The sequence below is a fragment of the Ranitomeya imitator genome, chromosome 7, assembly GCF_032444005.1.
Source record: "Ranitomeya imitator isolate aRanImi1 chromosome 7, aRanImi1.pri, whole genome shotgun sequence".
Taxonomy (NCBI): Eukaryota; Metazoa; Chordata; class Amphibia; order Anura; family Dendrobatidae; genus Ranitomeya; species Ranitomeya imitator.
Genome location: NC_091288.1, coordinates 217,429,738 through 217,446,711, shown reverse-complemented (window position 1 = coordinate 217,446,711; position 16,974 = coordinate 217,429,738). Strand labels below are relative to the sequence as shown.

Genomic DNA, 16,974 nt, shown 5'->3' with positions numbered 1-16,974 from the left:
GATGAAATAGATTAAGCAAAGTGAGGCCTGACTTTCTGAACAGAGCGAGGATAGGAAAGGTAACTTTGCGGTCAACACAAAACCCTAAAAAACCACACAAAGGGGGCAAAAAGACCCTCCGTACCGAACTAACGGCACGGAGGTACACCCTCTGCGTCCCAGAGCTTCCAGCAAAACAAATAGATAAGCTGGACAGAAAAAACAGCAAACAAAATAGCAAAGGAAAACTTAGCTATGCAGAGCAGCAGGCCACAGGAACAATCCAGTAGAAAACAAGTCCAATACTGGAACATTGACAGGAGGCCAGGATCAAAGCACTAGGTGGAGTTAAGTAGAGCAGCACCTAACGACCTCACCACATCACCTGAGGAAGGAAACTCAGAAGCCGCAGTACCACTTTCCTCCACCAACGGAAGCTCACAGAGAGAATCAGCAGAAGTACCACTTGTGACCACAGGAGGGAGCTCTGCCACAGAATTCACAACAGACCCCGCACTTAGAATCTCAGACCCAAATTATTAAGCATTCATGTAATCTATATACGCCACACCCCGAGCACAGAAACTCAGAGAGATGTATGTAAACTGTTCTTTATGGAGGGTTTGTTACAATGTACAAGTTTGCTGCTTTGCCTCCGGGAGGCTGAGGTAGTCTGAATGTCACCTCCTGTAACGGGAAGTCAGTACGTGGAGAACCACAAGGACAGAGTGATCAAGAGCCACAAATGAAAGAATTCAGAAAACTGTCGTACATAGACAAAGGGGAGGAGCCACAATGAGGGGAGGAGCCTACGTATGTGGGAGGTGTATTATAATCAAGTATCCCAGGAATCAACTAGATCCTTCATACAGATTTGCTGAGGGTGAGAGGTGGTTGTGGTCATTTTTCCGCCATCCACATGGCTCCTCTCACAGCTCGGTGCGGAAGCTCAGCCCGCTGCCCTCCATCTTCTTCTTGTATTCCTCATCAAATACAATATTCTGGGACACCGAGAAATGATTCTTCCAGTCCCCAACTTTACCTGAAAATAAACAACAAAGGGTTAATAACCAGCAGTTAGAAGCATATGTACTGAAGGTCTGGCTCATGAAGCAGGCTGCTCAGGATGATCACATCTCCAATCTACAATAGTCCTTCCTCCCACAAGCTCACCTTTCCTCATGAAGGGCGAGATGGACTGGTCAAATATAAAGGACGGCAGGGCACTGAAGTTGGCCATCGGGTTTTCCTTCATGGCTGAGAAGGATGTGTGGTGCAGAACGGTCTCCAGTACCCCCGCACTCAGCTCTTTGTCCAGAAATTTTGCTATTTTTGTGATTTCTCGTTTTGGGTCCTAATGACAGAATTTATAGTTAAATACAAGATGCCGAGCGTCCTGGTGCGTGATGTGGAAGTCACCGTCCTCACCTCAATCATGTCCTCGTAGAAGACGTAGAGAATCTGGTGCTGGCCTTTTACCTTCCACCATCCGATGACGTGGTCAAACCAACAGCCCCAAGCAACTGAAAGAAGGGAACAAGGTGAGGAGCATAGTGAGGACAAGCATGGAGAGGAAACAAGCAGGAGCACAGCGAGGAGGAATATGGAGAGGAGCAACATGGAGAGGAAACAAGCAGGAGCACAGCGAGGAGGAATATGGAGAGGAGGAACATGGAGAGGAAAGAAGCAGGAGCACAGCGAGAAGGAATTTGGAGAGTAGGAATATGGAAAGGAAACAAGCAGGGGCACAGCAAGGAGGAATATGGAGAGGAGGAACATGGAGAGGAAACAAGCAGGAGCACAGCAAGGAGGAATATGGAGAGGAGGAACATGGAACAGAAACAAGCAGGGGCACAGCGAGGTGGAACATGGAGAGGATATGAACCAAGAAGGAGAATGGCAAGGAGGAACATGGAGAGGAGAGAAAATGAGGAGAATGGCGAGGAGGAACAAGAAGAGAAAACAAGAAGGAGAACCGTGAGGAGGAACAAGTAGAGGAGAGACAATGACGAGCATGGCAATGAGAATGATGAAGAGTAGAGAAAACAAGCAAGAGCAAGGCAAGGAGAAGCATGACATGGAGAGAAAACAAGAAGGAGCATAATGAGGATGAACAAGATGAGAGAAAATGAGGAGCATGGTAAGAAGGAACATGGTGAGGAGAGAAAACAAGAAGGAACATGGCAAGGAGGAAGATAAAGACGAGCGAAAACTAGGAAGATAACGGCGAGTAGGAACATGAAGAGGAGAAAAAACAAGGAACACGGTGAGGAAGAAGATGGAGAGGAGAGAAAGTGAGGAGCACAGCAAAAAACAAAATGGAGAAAAGTCAAAACAAGGAGCTGCATGACGAGGAGGAACATGATGAGGAACAGAGAGAGAAAATTAGGAGGAACATGATAGAAGCAAGGTGAGAAATTGAGGAGGATGAGGTGAAGAAATGATGAACATGGTGAGGAAAGATAGAATTTAGAGGGACTAAGAGGAACACAGACAAGATAGGAAATGAAGAACACGGAGAGGAGACAAAAGGAACATGGCGAGGAGAGGAGCAGCAGATGAGAAAAACAGAGAAAACAATGAGCATCATGGTGAGTAAACAAGGAGGAACAAGTAGAGAAGAAACAGAAGAAGAACATGGGGAGAATACAATGAGGAACATGGAGAGGAAACAAAGAAGAGCACGGTGAAGAGGAACATGGAGTGGAGAGGAAGCAAGGAGAAGAGAAAAACTGTCAGGAAGGAAGATGAAAAGGAGACAAATCAAAAAAGGAATATGGGGAGAAGGAAGATGAAGAGGATGGAAAGCTAGCAAGAGCACGGCAAGGAGGAATATGAAAAAAAATGCAAGGAAAAGCACGGCGAGTAGGAACATGTAGAGGAGAAAAACGAGGAGCATGGCGAGGAGTAACATGAAGAGGAGAGAAAATGAGCCGCATAGCAAAGAAAAAATGGAGAAAAGTAAAAACAAGAAAGAGCATGATGAGTAGTAACGTGATGAGAAGGAGCACAACAAGGAAAAGAGGAGGGACACGGTAGGAAAACTCTGATGAGGAGGAACATGCTAAAGAGGAGCGCAGTTATGAAGCGATGAGGAACCAAGGAGGAGCATGGTGAGGAAGTGAAGAGGATCTTTGTGGCAAAACAGTGAGTAATAAGGAGAGGAAGGTAAACAAGCAGGAATATAGAATTTCAGAACAGGAGCATGGGGAAGGAGCACAGCAAGGTAATGCGGATAAACATGGTGGGAAAACAATGATGAGCATTTTGAGGAGGAACATGGTGAAGAGAGGCTGAGAAGGAACTTGATAAGGAGGAACATGGAGATGAGAGAAAACAAGGAACCCAGCAATGAAACAAGGAGGAATGGCAAAGAAGGAAAGTGCTGAGGAGTAGCATGGTTAGGATGAAGAGGAACATGATTAGGGGATGAAGAGGAACAATGCAAGAAATCAACGAGGAATAAGATGAAGAACATGGAAAAGAAAAGTAGAATGTAGAGGGACTAAGAGGAACAGACAAGATAGGAAACAAAGAACACAAAGAGGAGATGAAAGGAACATAACGAGGAGAGGAGCACTAGATGAGGAAAACAGAGAAATCAATGAGTAACATGGTGCATGAACAAGGAGGAACAAGTAAAGGAGAAACAGAGGAAGAACATGGGGAGAATACATGGAGGAACATGGTGAGGAAACAAGGAAGAGCATGGTGAAGAGGAACAAGGAGGAGCACAGCGAGGAGGAGCATGGAGAAGAGAAAAAACGTCGAGAAGGATAATGAAAGGAGAAAATAAAAATAGGAATATGGGGAGAAGGAAGATGAAGAGAATGGAAAGCTAGTAGGAGCACGACGAGGTGGAATATGAAAAACAGAAAATGCACGGATGAGCACAGTGAGGAGTACATGAAAATGGAAAAAAATAAGGAGGAGCACGGCAAGCAGGAACATGAAAATGAGTGAAAACAATGAGGAGAACGATGAGGATGAAGATAGAAAGAGAATCGAGGAGGATCAATGCAAGGAGCAGCAAGGATTGGCAGAGAAGGAACATGGTGAGGAGGAGAACAGGGAGGAAATGTGTAGGAACATGGTGGGAAAACAGTAAGAATCGATTAAGAAGGAACATGACGAAGAGAGGCTGAGGAAGATCATGATAAGGAGGAGAATGGAGAAGAAACGAGGAGAAACAAAGGAGGAGCACGGTGAGTAAGAAAATGAGTAAATGAGTAAGAAAATGGTGGGAAAACAGTGAGTAACATGTAGAGAAAGGGAAACGGGAACATGAAATGCCAGAAAAAGGAGTGTAGTGAAAAGGAGCATGGCAACGAAATGTGGATGAATGTGGTGGGAAAACAGTGATGAGCCGTTAAGGAGGAAGACAATAAAGAGAGGCTGAGAAGAAACATGATAAGGCAGAGGAGCATGGGGAGGAAATCAGAAAGAATATGGAGAGGAGACAAGGAACCCAGAGATGAAACAAGGAGGAATGACAGAGAAGAAATGTGAGGAGAAGCACGGTGAAGAGATGCTGAGGAAGAACATGAAAAGGAGGAGCAAGGCGAGAAATCAAGGAGGAACGAGGTGAATAATGAGGAATATGGTGAGGAAAGGTAGAAGAATGTAGAGAGAATACATTGAGGAACACACGGAGGAAACAAGAAGAAACACAGAGAGGAGGAGATGAAAGGAACCTGGTGAGAAGAGGAGCAGCAGATGAGGAACACAGAGGAAACAATGAGGAACATGGTGAGTAAACAAGGAAGAACATGGAGAGGAAACAAGGAGGAACATGGTGAGTAAACAAGGAAGAACAAGGAGAGGAAACAAGGAGGAACAAGAAGAGGAGAGGAAGGAAAACATGGAGGAAGACGGTGAGGAAAGGCTCAGGATCTCCATGGAAACATAATGAGGAAATGATGAGGAACATGGTAAAGTAATGAGGAGGAACATAGGAAGCAGTGAAGGACATGGAGAACAAAAAAGGAAAAACAAGGTGGTGAAACACTCAGGAATGTTCTGAGCCTCTTGCATCCACCTTTTCCAGATAAGAACGTTGAGTAAAATTCATTCCAGGTCCCAGGATCTGGTAATCCTTTATTCAACCGATGGAAGTGGAAGTAGGAGACCATGCAGTCTTTGGCGTTCCGAGCAACGTAAATCACCTGATATAGAGGAAAAACACAAAGAAGGAAACACTGACAATAACATGACGTGTTCAGCTTGTTCCCACGTGCCCTAAACTATGGTCACCTCAACCTTCAGATGACAAACACAACCTCTTTATCGCCGCACGGTTACGTGCCACACGGCGAAGACCTCAACACCTTCCCCTGGTGAGAGGCTCACAAGGAGTAATGTCTGAAGATCTCATGGGTGAAGATCTTGGTGTCCGTGAAGAACATGGGCAAAATCTCTCAGCGTGCTCGACTATACTTTAAGGCAGAGCAATGAGATCTGGCAGAATTCCCCTTTAGATCTTAAACTCTTCATCATTTCTTCACGCTCACCTTGGCGTTCTTCTCCCAGAAAGATGGCGGCAAGAGCTGTATCGGTAAGTGAGTTTTCAGGAGGCGCGGTGACTCCATGGCGTTAGCGGCGTTCACACCTAAAATGTCAGAAGATCAGAAACGAGTTGTGTTTTCGTCACAGTTTTTCTTTTCACCTTTGCAGCTTACAGCTATAGACCTGAGGTCTCTCTCGTACCCGACATCCCGGGATCCACATTTAGTTCTATGAACGGCACCTTGATAAAGCACGGGGCCCGCATGCTCTTCTCCACATCCCCATTCAGCATTATCAGGTCCACAATCTCCTGCATCCACGTAGTCCCTGCAAGAACACAGCCACAGGAAGAACCTTTACACCCTAAACTGAATTTTATATTAATGTGCATGTCCCCTTTAAATCTTAAAGTGACATGCAACCATAATTCATAAATTTTTAGTCTTATTTAAATTCCATTCTATTCTGTCTCCAGAGCCTCCTGGAATGACACAGCTGAATTACCATGTATTGTACTGTCCCTTTAAACAGCTGACTAGTCCCTGACATGGTGTGACTTGGTGCAGCTGGCGTTGACAGTAAGGGTGTGCAGCACATATTATGGTATCACATGTAATAACGGTCGTATTATTTCAGATGATCGTGTTCTGTCTCCTCTAAACAAAAATTTAAGATATTAACCGTCTTATTCCTGGGGGCTTCATCTGACTCCATAGAAAAATCGTAATGAGGAGAAGAGGGGGGGCACATAATTCTGGATAACACCATTATGCCCGATTATATTTCAATGATCTGACAGAGGAAGATGATTTCTAGGATGATGGGCCCTTTAATTCCCCTCCCCATATAATTTCCTCAAGTTTATTTTTTTCATGAGGATTCAGCAAAAGAGACTGAAATGAGACTGAGGCGACCTCTGACCTTTCCCTCCTCTCTTCCAAATATAAATATGGCCCTGACCTCAGGTAAGCTACCTGGGCAAACCGCAGCATTACAGGATCAGCTACATCTGACACAGATGTAAAGCCAACACCTGATCCCAAACACTAGGGGGAGCTCCCTGTATACAGAGATACATGATAAGATCCTGTCTGCAGCCACCACTAGGGGGAGCTCCCTGTATACAGAGATACATGATAAGATCCTGTCTGCAGCCACCACTAGGGGGAGCTCCCTGTATACAGAGATACATGATAAGATCCTGTCTGCAGCCACCACTAGGGGGAGCTCCCTGTATACAGAGATACATGATAAGATCCTGTCTGCAGCCACCACTAGGGGGAGCTCCCTGTATACAGAGATACATGATAAGATCCTGTCTGCAGCCACCACTAGGGGAAGCTCCCTGTATACAGAGATACATGATAAGATCCTGTCTGCAGTCAGCACTAGGGGGAGCTCCCTGTATACAGAGATACACGATAAGATTCTGTCTGCAGCCACCACTAGGGGGAGCTCCCTGTATACAGATACATGATAAGATCCTGTCTGCAGTCACCACTAGGGGGAGCTCCCTGTATACAGAGATACATGATAAGATCCTGTCTGCAGCCACCACTAGGGGGAGCTCCCTGTATACAGAGATACATGATAAGATCCTGTCTGCAGCCACCACTAGGGGGAGCTCCCTGTATACAGAGATACATGATAAGATCCTGTCTGCAGTCACCACTAGGGGGAGCTTCCTGTATACAGAGATACATGATAAGATCCTGTCTGCAGCCACCACTAGGGGGAGCTCCCTGTATACAGAGATACATGATAAGATCCTGTCTGCAGTCACCACTAGGGGGAGCTCCCTGTATACAGAGATACATGATAAGATCCTGTCTGCAGTCACCACTAGGGGGAGCTTCCTGTATACAGAGATACATGATAAGATCCTGTCTGCAGCCACCACTAGGGGGAGCTCCCTGTATACAGAGATACATGATAAGATCCTGTCTGCAGCCACCACTAGGGGGAGCTCCCTGTATACAGAGATACATGATAAGATCCTGTCTGCAGCCACCACTAGGGGGAGCTCCCTGTACACAGAGATACATGATAAGATCCTGTCTGCAGCCACCACTAGGGGGAGCTCCCTGTACACAGAGATACATGATAAGATCCTGTCTGCAGCCACCACTAGGGGGAGCTCCCTTTATACAGAGATACATGATAAGATCCTGTCTGCAGCCACCACTAGGGGGAGCTCCCTGTATACAGAGATACATGATAAGATCCTGTCTGCAGTCACCACTAGGGGGAGCTCCCTGTATACAGAGATACATGATAAGATCCTGTCTGCAGCCACCACTAGGGGGAGCTCCCTGTATACAGAGATACATGATAAGATCCTGTCTGCAGCCACCACTAGGGGGAGCTCCCTGTATACAGAGATACATGATAAGATCCTGTCTGCAGCCACCACTAGGGGGAGCTCCCTGTATACAGAGATACATGATAAGATCCTGTCTGCAGCCACCACTAGGGGGAGCTCCCTGTATACAGAGATACATGATAAGATCCTGTCTGCAGCCACCACTAGGGGGAGCTCCCTGTATACAGAGATACATGATAAGATCCTGTCTGCAGCCACCACTAGGGGGAGCTCCCTGTACACAGAGATACATGATAAGATCCTGTCTGCAGCCACCACTAGGGGGAGCTCCCTGTATACAGAGATACATGATAAGATCCTGTCTGCAGCCACCACTAGGGGGAGCTCCCTTTATACAGAGATACATGATAAGATCCTGTCTGCAGCCACCACTAGGGGGAGCTCCCTGTATACAGAGATACATGATAAGATCCTGTCTGCAGTCACCACTAGGGGGAGCTCCCTGTATACAGAGATACATGATAAGATCCTGTCTGCAGCCACCACTAGGGGGAGCTCCCTGTATACAGAGATACATGATAAGATCCTGTCTGCAGCCACCACTAGGGGGAGCTCCCTGTATACAGAGATACATGATAAGATCCTGTCTGCAGCCACCACTAGGGGGAGCTCCCTGTACACAGAGATACATGATAAGATCCTGTCTGCAGCCACCACTAGGGGGAGCTCCCTGTATACAGAGATACATGATAAGATCCTGTCTGCAGCCACCACTAGGGGGAGCTCCCTGTACACAGAGATACATGATAAGATCCTGTCTGCAGCCACCACTAGGGGGAGCTCCCTGTATACAGAGATACATGATAAGATCCTGTCTGCAGCCACCACTAGGGGGAGCTCCCTTTATACAGAGATACATGATAAGATCCTGTCTGCAGCCACCACTAGGGGGAGCTGTTGTGAATTCTGTGGCTGAGTTCACTTCTGTGGTCACAAGTGGTATTGCAGTCTCTGGGCTTCCTCCCTCAGGTGTTTTGGTGAGCTCGTTGGCTGCCTTGCTATTTAGCTCCACCTGAGTCTGTCTTCCTTGCTCCTTGTCAATGTTCCAGTGTTGGATCTGAGCTACTGCATCTTTCCTTGGGCCTGCTGCTCTGCTAGATAAGTGCTTCTAGTTTGTTTTCTGTTTTTTCTGTCCAGCTTGCTATTAACTTTTGCTGGAAGCTCTGAGAAGCAAAGGGGTGCACCGCCGTGCTGTTAGTTCGGCACGGTGGGTCTTTTTGCCCCTTTGCGTGGTTTTCGTTTTAGGGTTTTTTGTAGACTGCATAGTTCTCTTTGCTATCCTCGCTCTGTCTAGAATATCGGGCCTCACTTTGCTGAATCTATTTCATTCCTACGTTTGTCTTTTCATCTTGCTAACAGTCATTATATGTGGGGGCTGCCTATTCCTTTGGGGTATTTCTCTGAGGTAAGTCAGGCTTGTATTTCTATCTTCAGGCTAGTCAGCTCCTCAGGCAGTGCCGAGTTGCATAGGTAGTTGATAGGCGCAATCCACTGCTGCTTACAGTTGTGTGAGGATAGATCAGGTACTGCAGTCTACAGAGATTCCACGTCTCAGAGCTCGTCCTATTGTTTTGGGTTATTGCCAGATCTCTGTATGTGCGCTGATTACTGCACGCTGTGTTGCCTGATTGCCAGCCATAACAGTACAAGGAGCCACACCAATGATTCCCAATAGAGGGAAAAAAGAAATCCTGACATCATTTTTTTTTCTTAGCTCTGTCTTCAGTCTTTTTTTTCCCCTAGACATTAGAGTGCTTCAGGACACAGCTGTGGACATGGATATTCAGGCTCTGTGCTCCTCAATGGATAATCTCGTTGTAAATGTACAAAAGATTCAAGATACTATTGATCAGAAATCGATGCTAGAACCAAGAATTCCGATTCCTGATTTGTTTTTTGGTGACAGAACTAAGTTCCTGAGCTTCAGAAATAATTGTAAGCTATTTTTGGCCTTGAAACCTCATTCTTCTGGTAATCCTATTCAACAGGTTTTGATTATTATTTCTTTTTTGCGCGGCGACCCACAGGACTGGGCGTTTTCTCTTGCACCAGGAGATTCTGCATTGAGTAATGTTGATGCATTTTTCCAGGCGCTGGGATTGCTTTACGATGAGCCTAATTCAGTGGATCAAGCTGAGAAAAATCTGCTGGCTTTATGCCAGGGTCAGGATGATGTAGAAGTATATTGTCAGAAATTTAGAAAATGGTCAGTACTCACTCTGTGGAATGAATCTGCACTAGCGGCTTTGTTCAGAAAGGGTCTCTCTGAAGCTCTTAAGGATGTAATGGTGGGATTTCCTATGCCTGCTGGTTTGAATGAGTCTATGTCCTTGGCCATTCAGATCGGTCGTCGCTTGCGCGAGCGTAAATCTGTGCACCATCTGGCGGTATTGTCTGAGAGTAAGCCTGAGCCTATGCAGTGCGACAGGACTATGACTAAAGTAGAACGGCACGAACACAGACGTCTGAACAGACTGTGTTTCTATTGTGGTGATTCTACTTATGCTATTTCTAATTGTCCTAAACGCACTAGGCGGTTCGATAGCTCTGCCGTTATTGGTACTGTACAGTCCAAATTCCTTTTGTCCATTACCTTAATGTGCTCTTTGTCATCATATTCTGTCATGGCGTTTGTGGATTCAGGCGCTGCCCTGAATCTGATGGATTTGGATTATGCTAAACGTTGTGGATTTTTCTTGGAGCCTTTGCGGTGTCCTATTCCGTTGAGAGGAATTGATGCTACACCTTTGGCCAAGAATAAGCCTCAGTACTGGGCCCAGCTGACCATGTGCATGGCTCCTGCACATCAGGAAGTTATTCGCTTTTTGGTACTGCATAATTTGCATGATGTGGTCGTGTTGGGGTTGCCATGGCTACAAACCCATAATCCAGTATTGGATTGGAACTCTATGTCGGTAACCAGCTGGGGTTGTCAGGGAGTACATGGTGATGTTCCATTTTTGTCTATTTCGTCATCCATTCCTTCTGACATCCCAGAGTTCTTGTCGGACTTTCAGGATGTATTTGAAGAGTCCAAGTCTGATGCCCTACCTCCGCATAGGAATTGTGATTGTGCTATCGATTTGATTCCTGGTAGTAAATTCCCTAAGGGTCGTTTATTTAATTTGTCCGTACCTGAACACACCGCTATGCGCAGTTATGTGGAGGAGTCCCTGGAGAAGGGACATATTCGCCCATCGTCGTCACCATTGGGAGCAGGGTTCTTTTTTGTAGCCAAGAAGGATGGTTCGCTAAGACCGTGTATTGATTACCGCCTTCTTAATAAGATCACTGTTAAGTTTCAGTATCCCTTGCCATTGATTTCTGACTTGTTTGCTCGGATTAAGGGGGCTAGTTGGTTTACTAAGATTGATCTTCGTGGTGCGTATAATCTGGTGAGAATCAGGCAGGGAGATGAATGGAAAACGGCATTTAATACGCCCGAGGGTCATTTTGAGTATCTGGTGATGCCGTTCGGACTTGCCAATGCTCCATCTGTTTTTCAGTCTTTTATGCATGACATTTTCCGTGAGTATCTGGATAAATTCTTGATTGTTTACTTGGATGACATTTTGATCTTCTCAGATGATTGGGAGTCTCATGTGAAGCAAGTCAGAATGGTTTTCCAGGTACTGCGTGCTAATTCCTTGTTCGTGAAGGGATCAAAGTGTCTCTTCGGTGTGCAGAAAGTTTCATTTTTGGGGTTCATCTTTTCCCCTTCTACTATCGAGATGGATCCGGTTAAGCTTCAGGCCATCCAGGATTGGACTCAGCCGACATCTCTAAAAAGTTTGCAGAAATTCCTGGGCTTTGCTAATTTTTATCGTCGCTTCATCTGTAATTTTTCTAGCATTGCCAGACCATTGACCGATTTGACCAAGAAGGGTGCTGATTTGGTTAATTGGTCTTCTGCTGCCGTGGAAGCTTTTCAGGAGTTGAAGCGTCGTTTTTGCTGTGCCCCTGTGTTGTGTCAACCTGATGTTTCTCTTCCGTTCCAGGTCGAGGTTGATGCTTCTGAGATTGGTGCAGGGGCGGTTTTGTCACAGAGAGGTTCTGGTTGCTCAGTGTTCAAACCATGTGCTTTCTTTTCCAGGAAATTTTCTGCTGCTGAGCGTAATTATGATGTGGGCAACCGAGAGTTGCTGGCCATGAAGTGGGCATTCGAGGAGTGGCGTCATTGGCTTGAGGGTGCTAAGCATCGCGTGGTGGTTTTGACTGATCATAAGAACCTTACTTATCTTGAGTCTGCCAAGCGCTTGAATCCTAGACAGGCCCGTTGGTCGTTATTTTTTGCTCGTTTTGATTTTGTGATTTCATACCTTCCGGGCTCTAAAAATGTGAAGGCGGATGCTCTGTCTAGGAGTTTTGTGCCCGACTCTCCGGGGTTATCTGAGCCGGCGAGTATCCTCAAGGAAGGAGTCATTGTGTCTGCCATCTCCCCTGATTTGCGGAGAGTGTTGCAGAAATTTCAGGCTAATAAACCTGATCGTTGTCCGGCCGAGAAACTGTTCGTCCCTGATAGGTGGACTAGTAAAGTTATCTCTGAACTTCATTGTTCGGTGCTGGCCGGTCATCCAGGAATCTTTGGTACCAGGGAGTTGGTTGCTAGATCCTTCTGGTGGCCATCTCTGTCACGGGATGTGCGTGCTTTTGTGCAGTCCTGTGGAATTTGTGCTAGGGCTAAGCCCTGCTGTTCACGTGCCAGTGGGTTGCTTTTGCCCTTGCCGGTCCCGAAGAGGCCTTGGACACATATTTCGATGGATTTCATTTCTGACCTTCCCGTTTCTCAAAAAATGTCTGTCATTTGGGTGGTCTGTGATCGCTTTTCTAAAATGGTCCATCTGGTGCCCTTGGTTAAATTGCCTTCCTCCTCTGATTTGGTGCCTTTGTTCTTCCAGCATGTGGTTCGTTTACATGGCATTCCTGAGAATATTGTTTCTGACAGAGGTTCCCAGTTTGTCTCGAGGTTCTGGCGAGCCTTTTGTGGTAGGATGGGCATTGACCTATCTTTTTCCTCGGCCTTCCATCCTCAGACTAATGGCCAGACCGAACGAACCAATCAGACCTTGGAAACATATCTGAGATGTTTTGTTTCCGCTGACCAGGATGATTGGGTGTCATTTTTGCCGTTGGCTGAGTTCGCCCTTAATAATCGGGCCAGCTCGGCTACCTTGGTCTCTCCATTTTTCTGCAATTCTGGGTTCCATCCTCGTTTCTCTTCAGGACAGGTTGAGTCTTCGGACTGTCCTGGTGTGGATTATGTGGTGGACAGGTTGCAGCAGATCTGGACTCAGGTAGTGGACAATTTGACCTTGTCCCAGGAGAAGGCTCAGCTTTTCGCTAATCGCAGACGCCGTGTGGGACCCCGACTTCGTGTTGGGGATCTGGTTTGGTTATCTTCTCGTCATATACCTATGAAGGTTTCCTCTCCTAAATTTAAACCTCGTTTTATTGGTCCGTATAGGATTTCTGAGATTCTCAATCCGGTGTCTTTTCGTCTGACCCTCCCAGACTCCTTTTCCATACATAATGTATTCCATAGGTCGTTGTTGAGGAGATACGTGGCACCTATGGTTCCATCTGTGGAGCCTCCTGCCCCTGTTTTGGTGGAGGGGGAATTGGAGTATATTGTGGAGAAGATTTTGGATTCTCGTGTCTCTAGACGGAAACTCCAGTATCTGGTCAAATGGAAGGGTTATGCTCAGGAAGATAATTCCTGGGTTTTTGCCTCTGATGTCCATGCCCCAGATCTTGTTCGTGCCTTTCATGTGGCTCATCCTGGTCGGCCTGGGGGTTCTGGTGAGGGTTCGGTGACCCCTCCTCAAGGGGGGGGTACTGTTGTGAATTCTGTGGCTGAGTTCACTTCTGTGGTCACAAGTGGTATTGCAGTCTCTGGGCTTCCTCCCTCAGGTGTTTTGGTGAGCTCGTTGGCTGCCTTGCTATTTAGCTCCACCTGAGTCTGTCTTCCTTGCTCCTTGTCAATGTTCCAGTGTTGGATCTGAGCTACTGCATCTTTCCTTGGGCCTGCTGCTCTGCTAGATAAGTGCTTCTAGTTTGTTTTCTGTTTTTTCTGTCCAGCTTGCTATTAACTTTTGCTGGAAGCTCTGAGAAGCAAAGGGGTGCACCGCCGTGCTGTTAGTTCGGCACGGTGGGTCTTTTTGCCCCTTTGCGTGGTTTTCGTTTTAGGGTTTTTTGTAGACTGCATAGTTCTCTTTGCTATCCTCGCTCTGTCTAGAATATCGGGCCTCACTTTGCTGAATCTATTTCATTCCTACGTTTGTCTTTTCATCTTGCTAACAGTCATTATATGTGGGGGCTGCCTATTCCTTTGGGGTATTTCTCTGAGGTAAGTCAGGCTTGTATTTCTATCTTCAGGCTAGTCAGCTCCTCAGGCAGTGCCGAGTTGCATAGGTAGTTGATAGGCGCAATCCACTGCTGCTTACAGTTGTGTGAGGATAGATCAGGTACTGCAGTCTACAGAGATTCCACGTCTCAGAGCTCGTCCTATTGTTTTGGGTTATTGCCAGATCTCTGTATGTGCGCTGATTACTGCACGCTGTGTTGCCTGATTGCCAGCCATAACAGGGAGCTCCCTGTATACAGAGATACATGATAAGATCCTGTCTGCAGTCACCACTAGGGGGAGCTCCCTGTATACAGAGATACATGATAAGATCCTGTCTGCAGCCACCACTAGGGGGAGCTCCCTGTATACAGAGATACATGATAAGATCCTGTCTGCAGCCACCACTAGGGGGAGCTCCCTGTACACAGAGATACATGATAAGATCCTGTCTGCAGTCACCACTAGGGGGAGCTCCCTGTATACAGAGATACATGATAAGATCCTGTCTGCAGCCACCACTAGGGGGAGCTCCCTGTATACAGAGATACATGATAAGATCCTGTCTGCAGCCACCACTAGGGGGAGCTCCCTGTATACAGAGATACATGATAAGATCCTGTCTGCAGCCACCACTAGGGGGAGCTCCCTGTATACAGAGATACATGATAAGATTCTGTCTGCAGCCACCACTAGGGGGAGCTCCCTGTATCCAGAGATACACGATAAGATTCTGTCTGCAGCCACCACTAGGGGGAGCTCCCTGTATGCAGATACATGATAAGATCCTGTCTGCAGTCACCACTAGGGGGAGCTCCCTGTATACAGAGATACATGATAAGATCCTGTCTGTAGCCACCACTAGGGGGAGCTCCCTGTATACAGAGATACATGATAAGATCCTGTCTGTAGCCACCACTAGGGGGAGCTCCCTGTATACAGAGATACATGATAAGATCCTGTCTGCAGCCACCACTAGGGGGAGCTCCCTGTATACAGAGATACATGATAAGATCCTGCCTGCAGCCACCACTAGGGGGAGCTCCCTGTATACAGAGATACATGATAAGATCCTGTCTGCAGTCACCACTAGGGGGAGCTCTCTGTATACAGAGATACATGATAATATCCTGTCTGTAGCCACCACTAGGGGGAGCTCCCTGTATACAGAGATACATGATAAGATCCTGTCTGCAGCCACCACTAGGGGGAGCTCCCTTTATACAGAGATACATGATAAGATCCTGTCTGCAGTCACCACTAGGGGGAGCCCCCTGTATACAGAGATACATGATAAGATCCTGTCTGCAGCCACCACTAGGGGGAGCTCCCTGTATACAGAGATACATGATAAGATCCTGTCTGCAGTCACCACTAGGGGGAGCTCCCTGTATACAGAGATGCATGATCAGATTCTGTCTGCAGTCACCACTAGGGGGAGCTCCCTGTATACAGAGATACATGATAAGATCCTGTCTGCAGTCACCACTAGGGGGAGCTCTCTGTATACAGAGATACATGATAAGATCCTCCTCCTCCATTTGATCACTTACCTGCTTTAGGAAATGTAGAGATCAGGATATCGTCCTCTCGGGCCTGAAAGTTATATATTTGGTCCCAGGAGTCGCAGGTGGTTTTGGGGAGCAGAATTCCTTCGATCTCCCCTATTTTTACCGTCATGTTCTTCATGCCTTCGGCTAATTTCTCCAGTAATTCAGGATCCATTCTGGAATCACACAAGCTAATTTTAGTCGTCAGACGTTTTCGGGGCGATGTGACTTTAAATGATCAAGTTCCGAACAAAACCTTCTGTGAACACTTCCCAGAGTCTTCTCTCACCTGCCGCTCGCCTCCTCTTCGGTCTCCGCTGCTTTTTCTGCTCCTTCGTTTTCTTTTCCACCTTTGTCCAGTTATTTACTACCTTGGAATAACTCGTTGTCATCTTATAGCGTCACTTACTGGCCCCTCCCACAACAGTAGCTCCGCCCCCTTGCCGCACTGACCCTATGTAAGAGCCCAGCTTTTACCCTGCTCCTCTGTAACATGGCGAGCTGATCCCTCCTTGATCTCCACTTTTCGGCATCCATATCCGTTTTCCATCTTGCAGCCCAGTATCTCTGTATAGGAGCTCGCTAAGGTCTGTGTTCTCTAGTTACAGCCAAAGCTGCATCCTACCCTCTCCGGCTTCCTTGTTGTGCAGCTGCTATAGAAGGTGAAGGGTTAATGTTGCGCGGTCGGACCCTGTCCGGGGCAAGGTGTACTACATGGGCTGCGGGTGTAGCGGGCGCGTCGCTATCAGAGAGGCACATTGTACCGCTGCTATCAGTCATGTGGCGGGGGCCGCGGGCCGGGATCGGGGTGGAAGGTGACGGCTCCTGATCTGCACCTTTGTATCGTGTGCGAACGTGCAATCAGCGCCGACACATTGTGACGCAGCCGCCTCTGCGCACAGATCTGAGCGTCCTCCCGCCTCGGAGTTCAGGAAAGTTCCTGTGATTTTCTCTGGTTTATCATCCGCGAGTCGTTTTTATTGTTTGTTTTTCTCTTGTGGTTTTTATTGCTGTTTCTTTATTATGGCAGCGGGGGGGAGGGCGGAGGTCCTGAATTTGGCACAAAATCAAATATCCGGTATTTTTGGGTCTCTGACCAACGTCATGGCTATTTAGCAAAAAAAATAAAAACACGTTGCAAAAAGTGTGCCTAAATAACAGGGAAAATACAATCTCCCCCGGGGACGGAATGGAGAACACCGGCGCCAATATTT

The 16,974-nt window shown here is 46.9% G+C and overlaps 1 protein-coding gene across 1 annotated transcript; it reads right to left on the bottom strand.

Annotated features, from left to right (window-relative positions):
* Window positions 1–574: 574 nt before the first annotated feature.
* Window positions 575–16,187, bottom strand: LOC138645546 (sulfotransferase 1C1-like). The gene is made up of 8 exons (XM_069734940.1): window positions 16,050–16,187; window positions 15,764–15,936; window positions 5,686–5,811; window positions 5,490–5,587; window positions 5,018–5,144; window positions 1,408–1,502; window positions 1,153–1,333; window positions 575–1,021 (listed from the first exon to the last, which is right to left on the bottom strand). Exons 2-8 carry the CDS (start codon window positions 15,933–15,935, stop codon window positions 909–911), a joined length of 912 nt encoding a protein of 303 aa, XP_069591041.1. The 5' UTR covers window position 15,936; window positions 16,050–16,187; the 3' UTR covers window positions 575–908.
* Between the last annotated feature and the right edge of the window lie 787 nt (window positions 16,188–16,974).

Excerpts from the sequence above, each read along its gene's own strand:
- LOC138645546 (XM_069734940.1), bottom strand. The coding sequence starts at position 15,935 with ATGGATCCTGAATTACTGGAGAAATTAGCCGAAGGCATGAAGAACATG. Across the intron at positions 5,145-5,489 it reads TCTGGGAGAAGAACGCCAAG|GTGATTTACGTTGCTCGGAA; the intron begins GTGAGCGTGAAG and ends CCTCTATATCAG. Across the intron at positions 1,503-5,017 it reads AACGTTCTTATCTGGAAAAG|TTGCTTGGGGCTGTTGGTTT; the intron begins GTGGATGCAAGA and ends CCCTTCTTTCAG.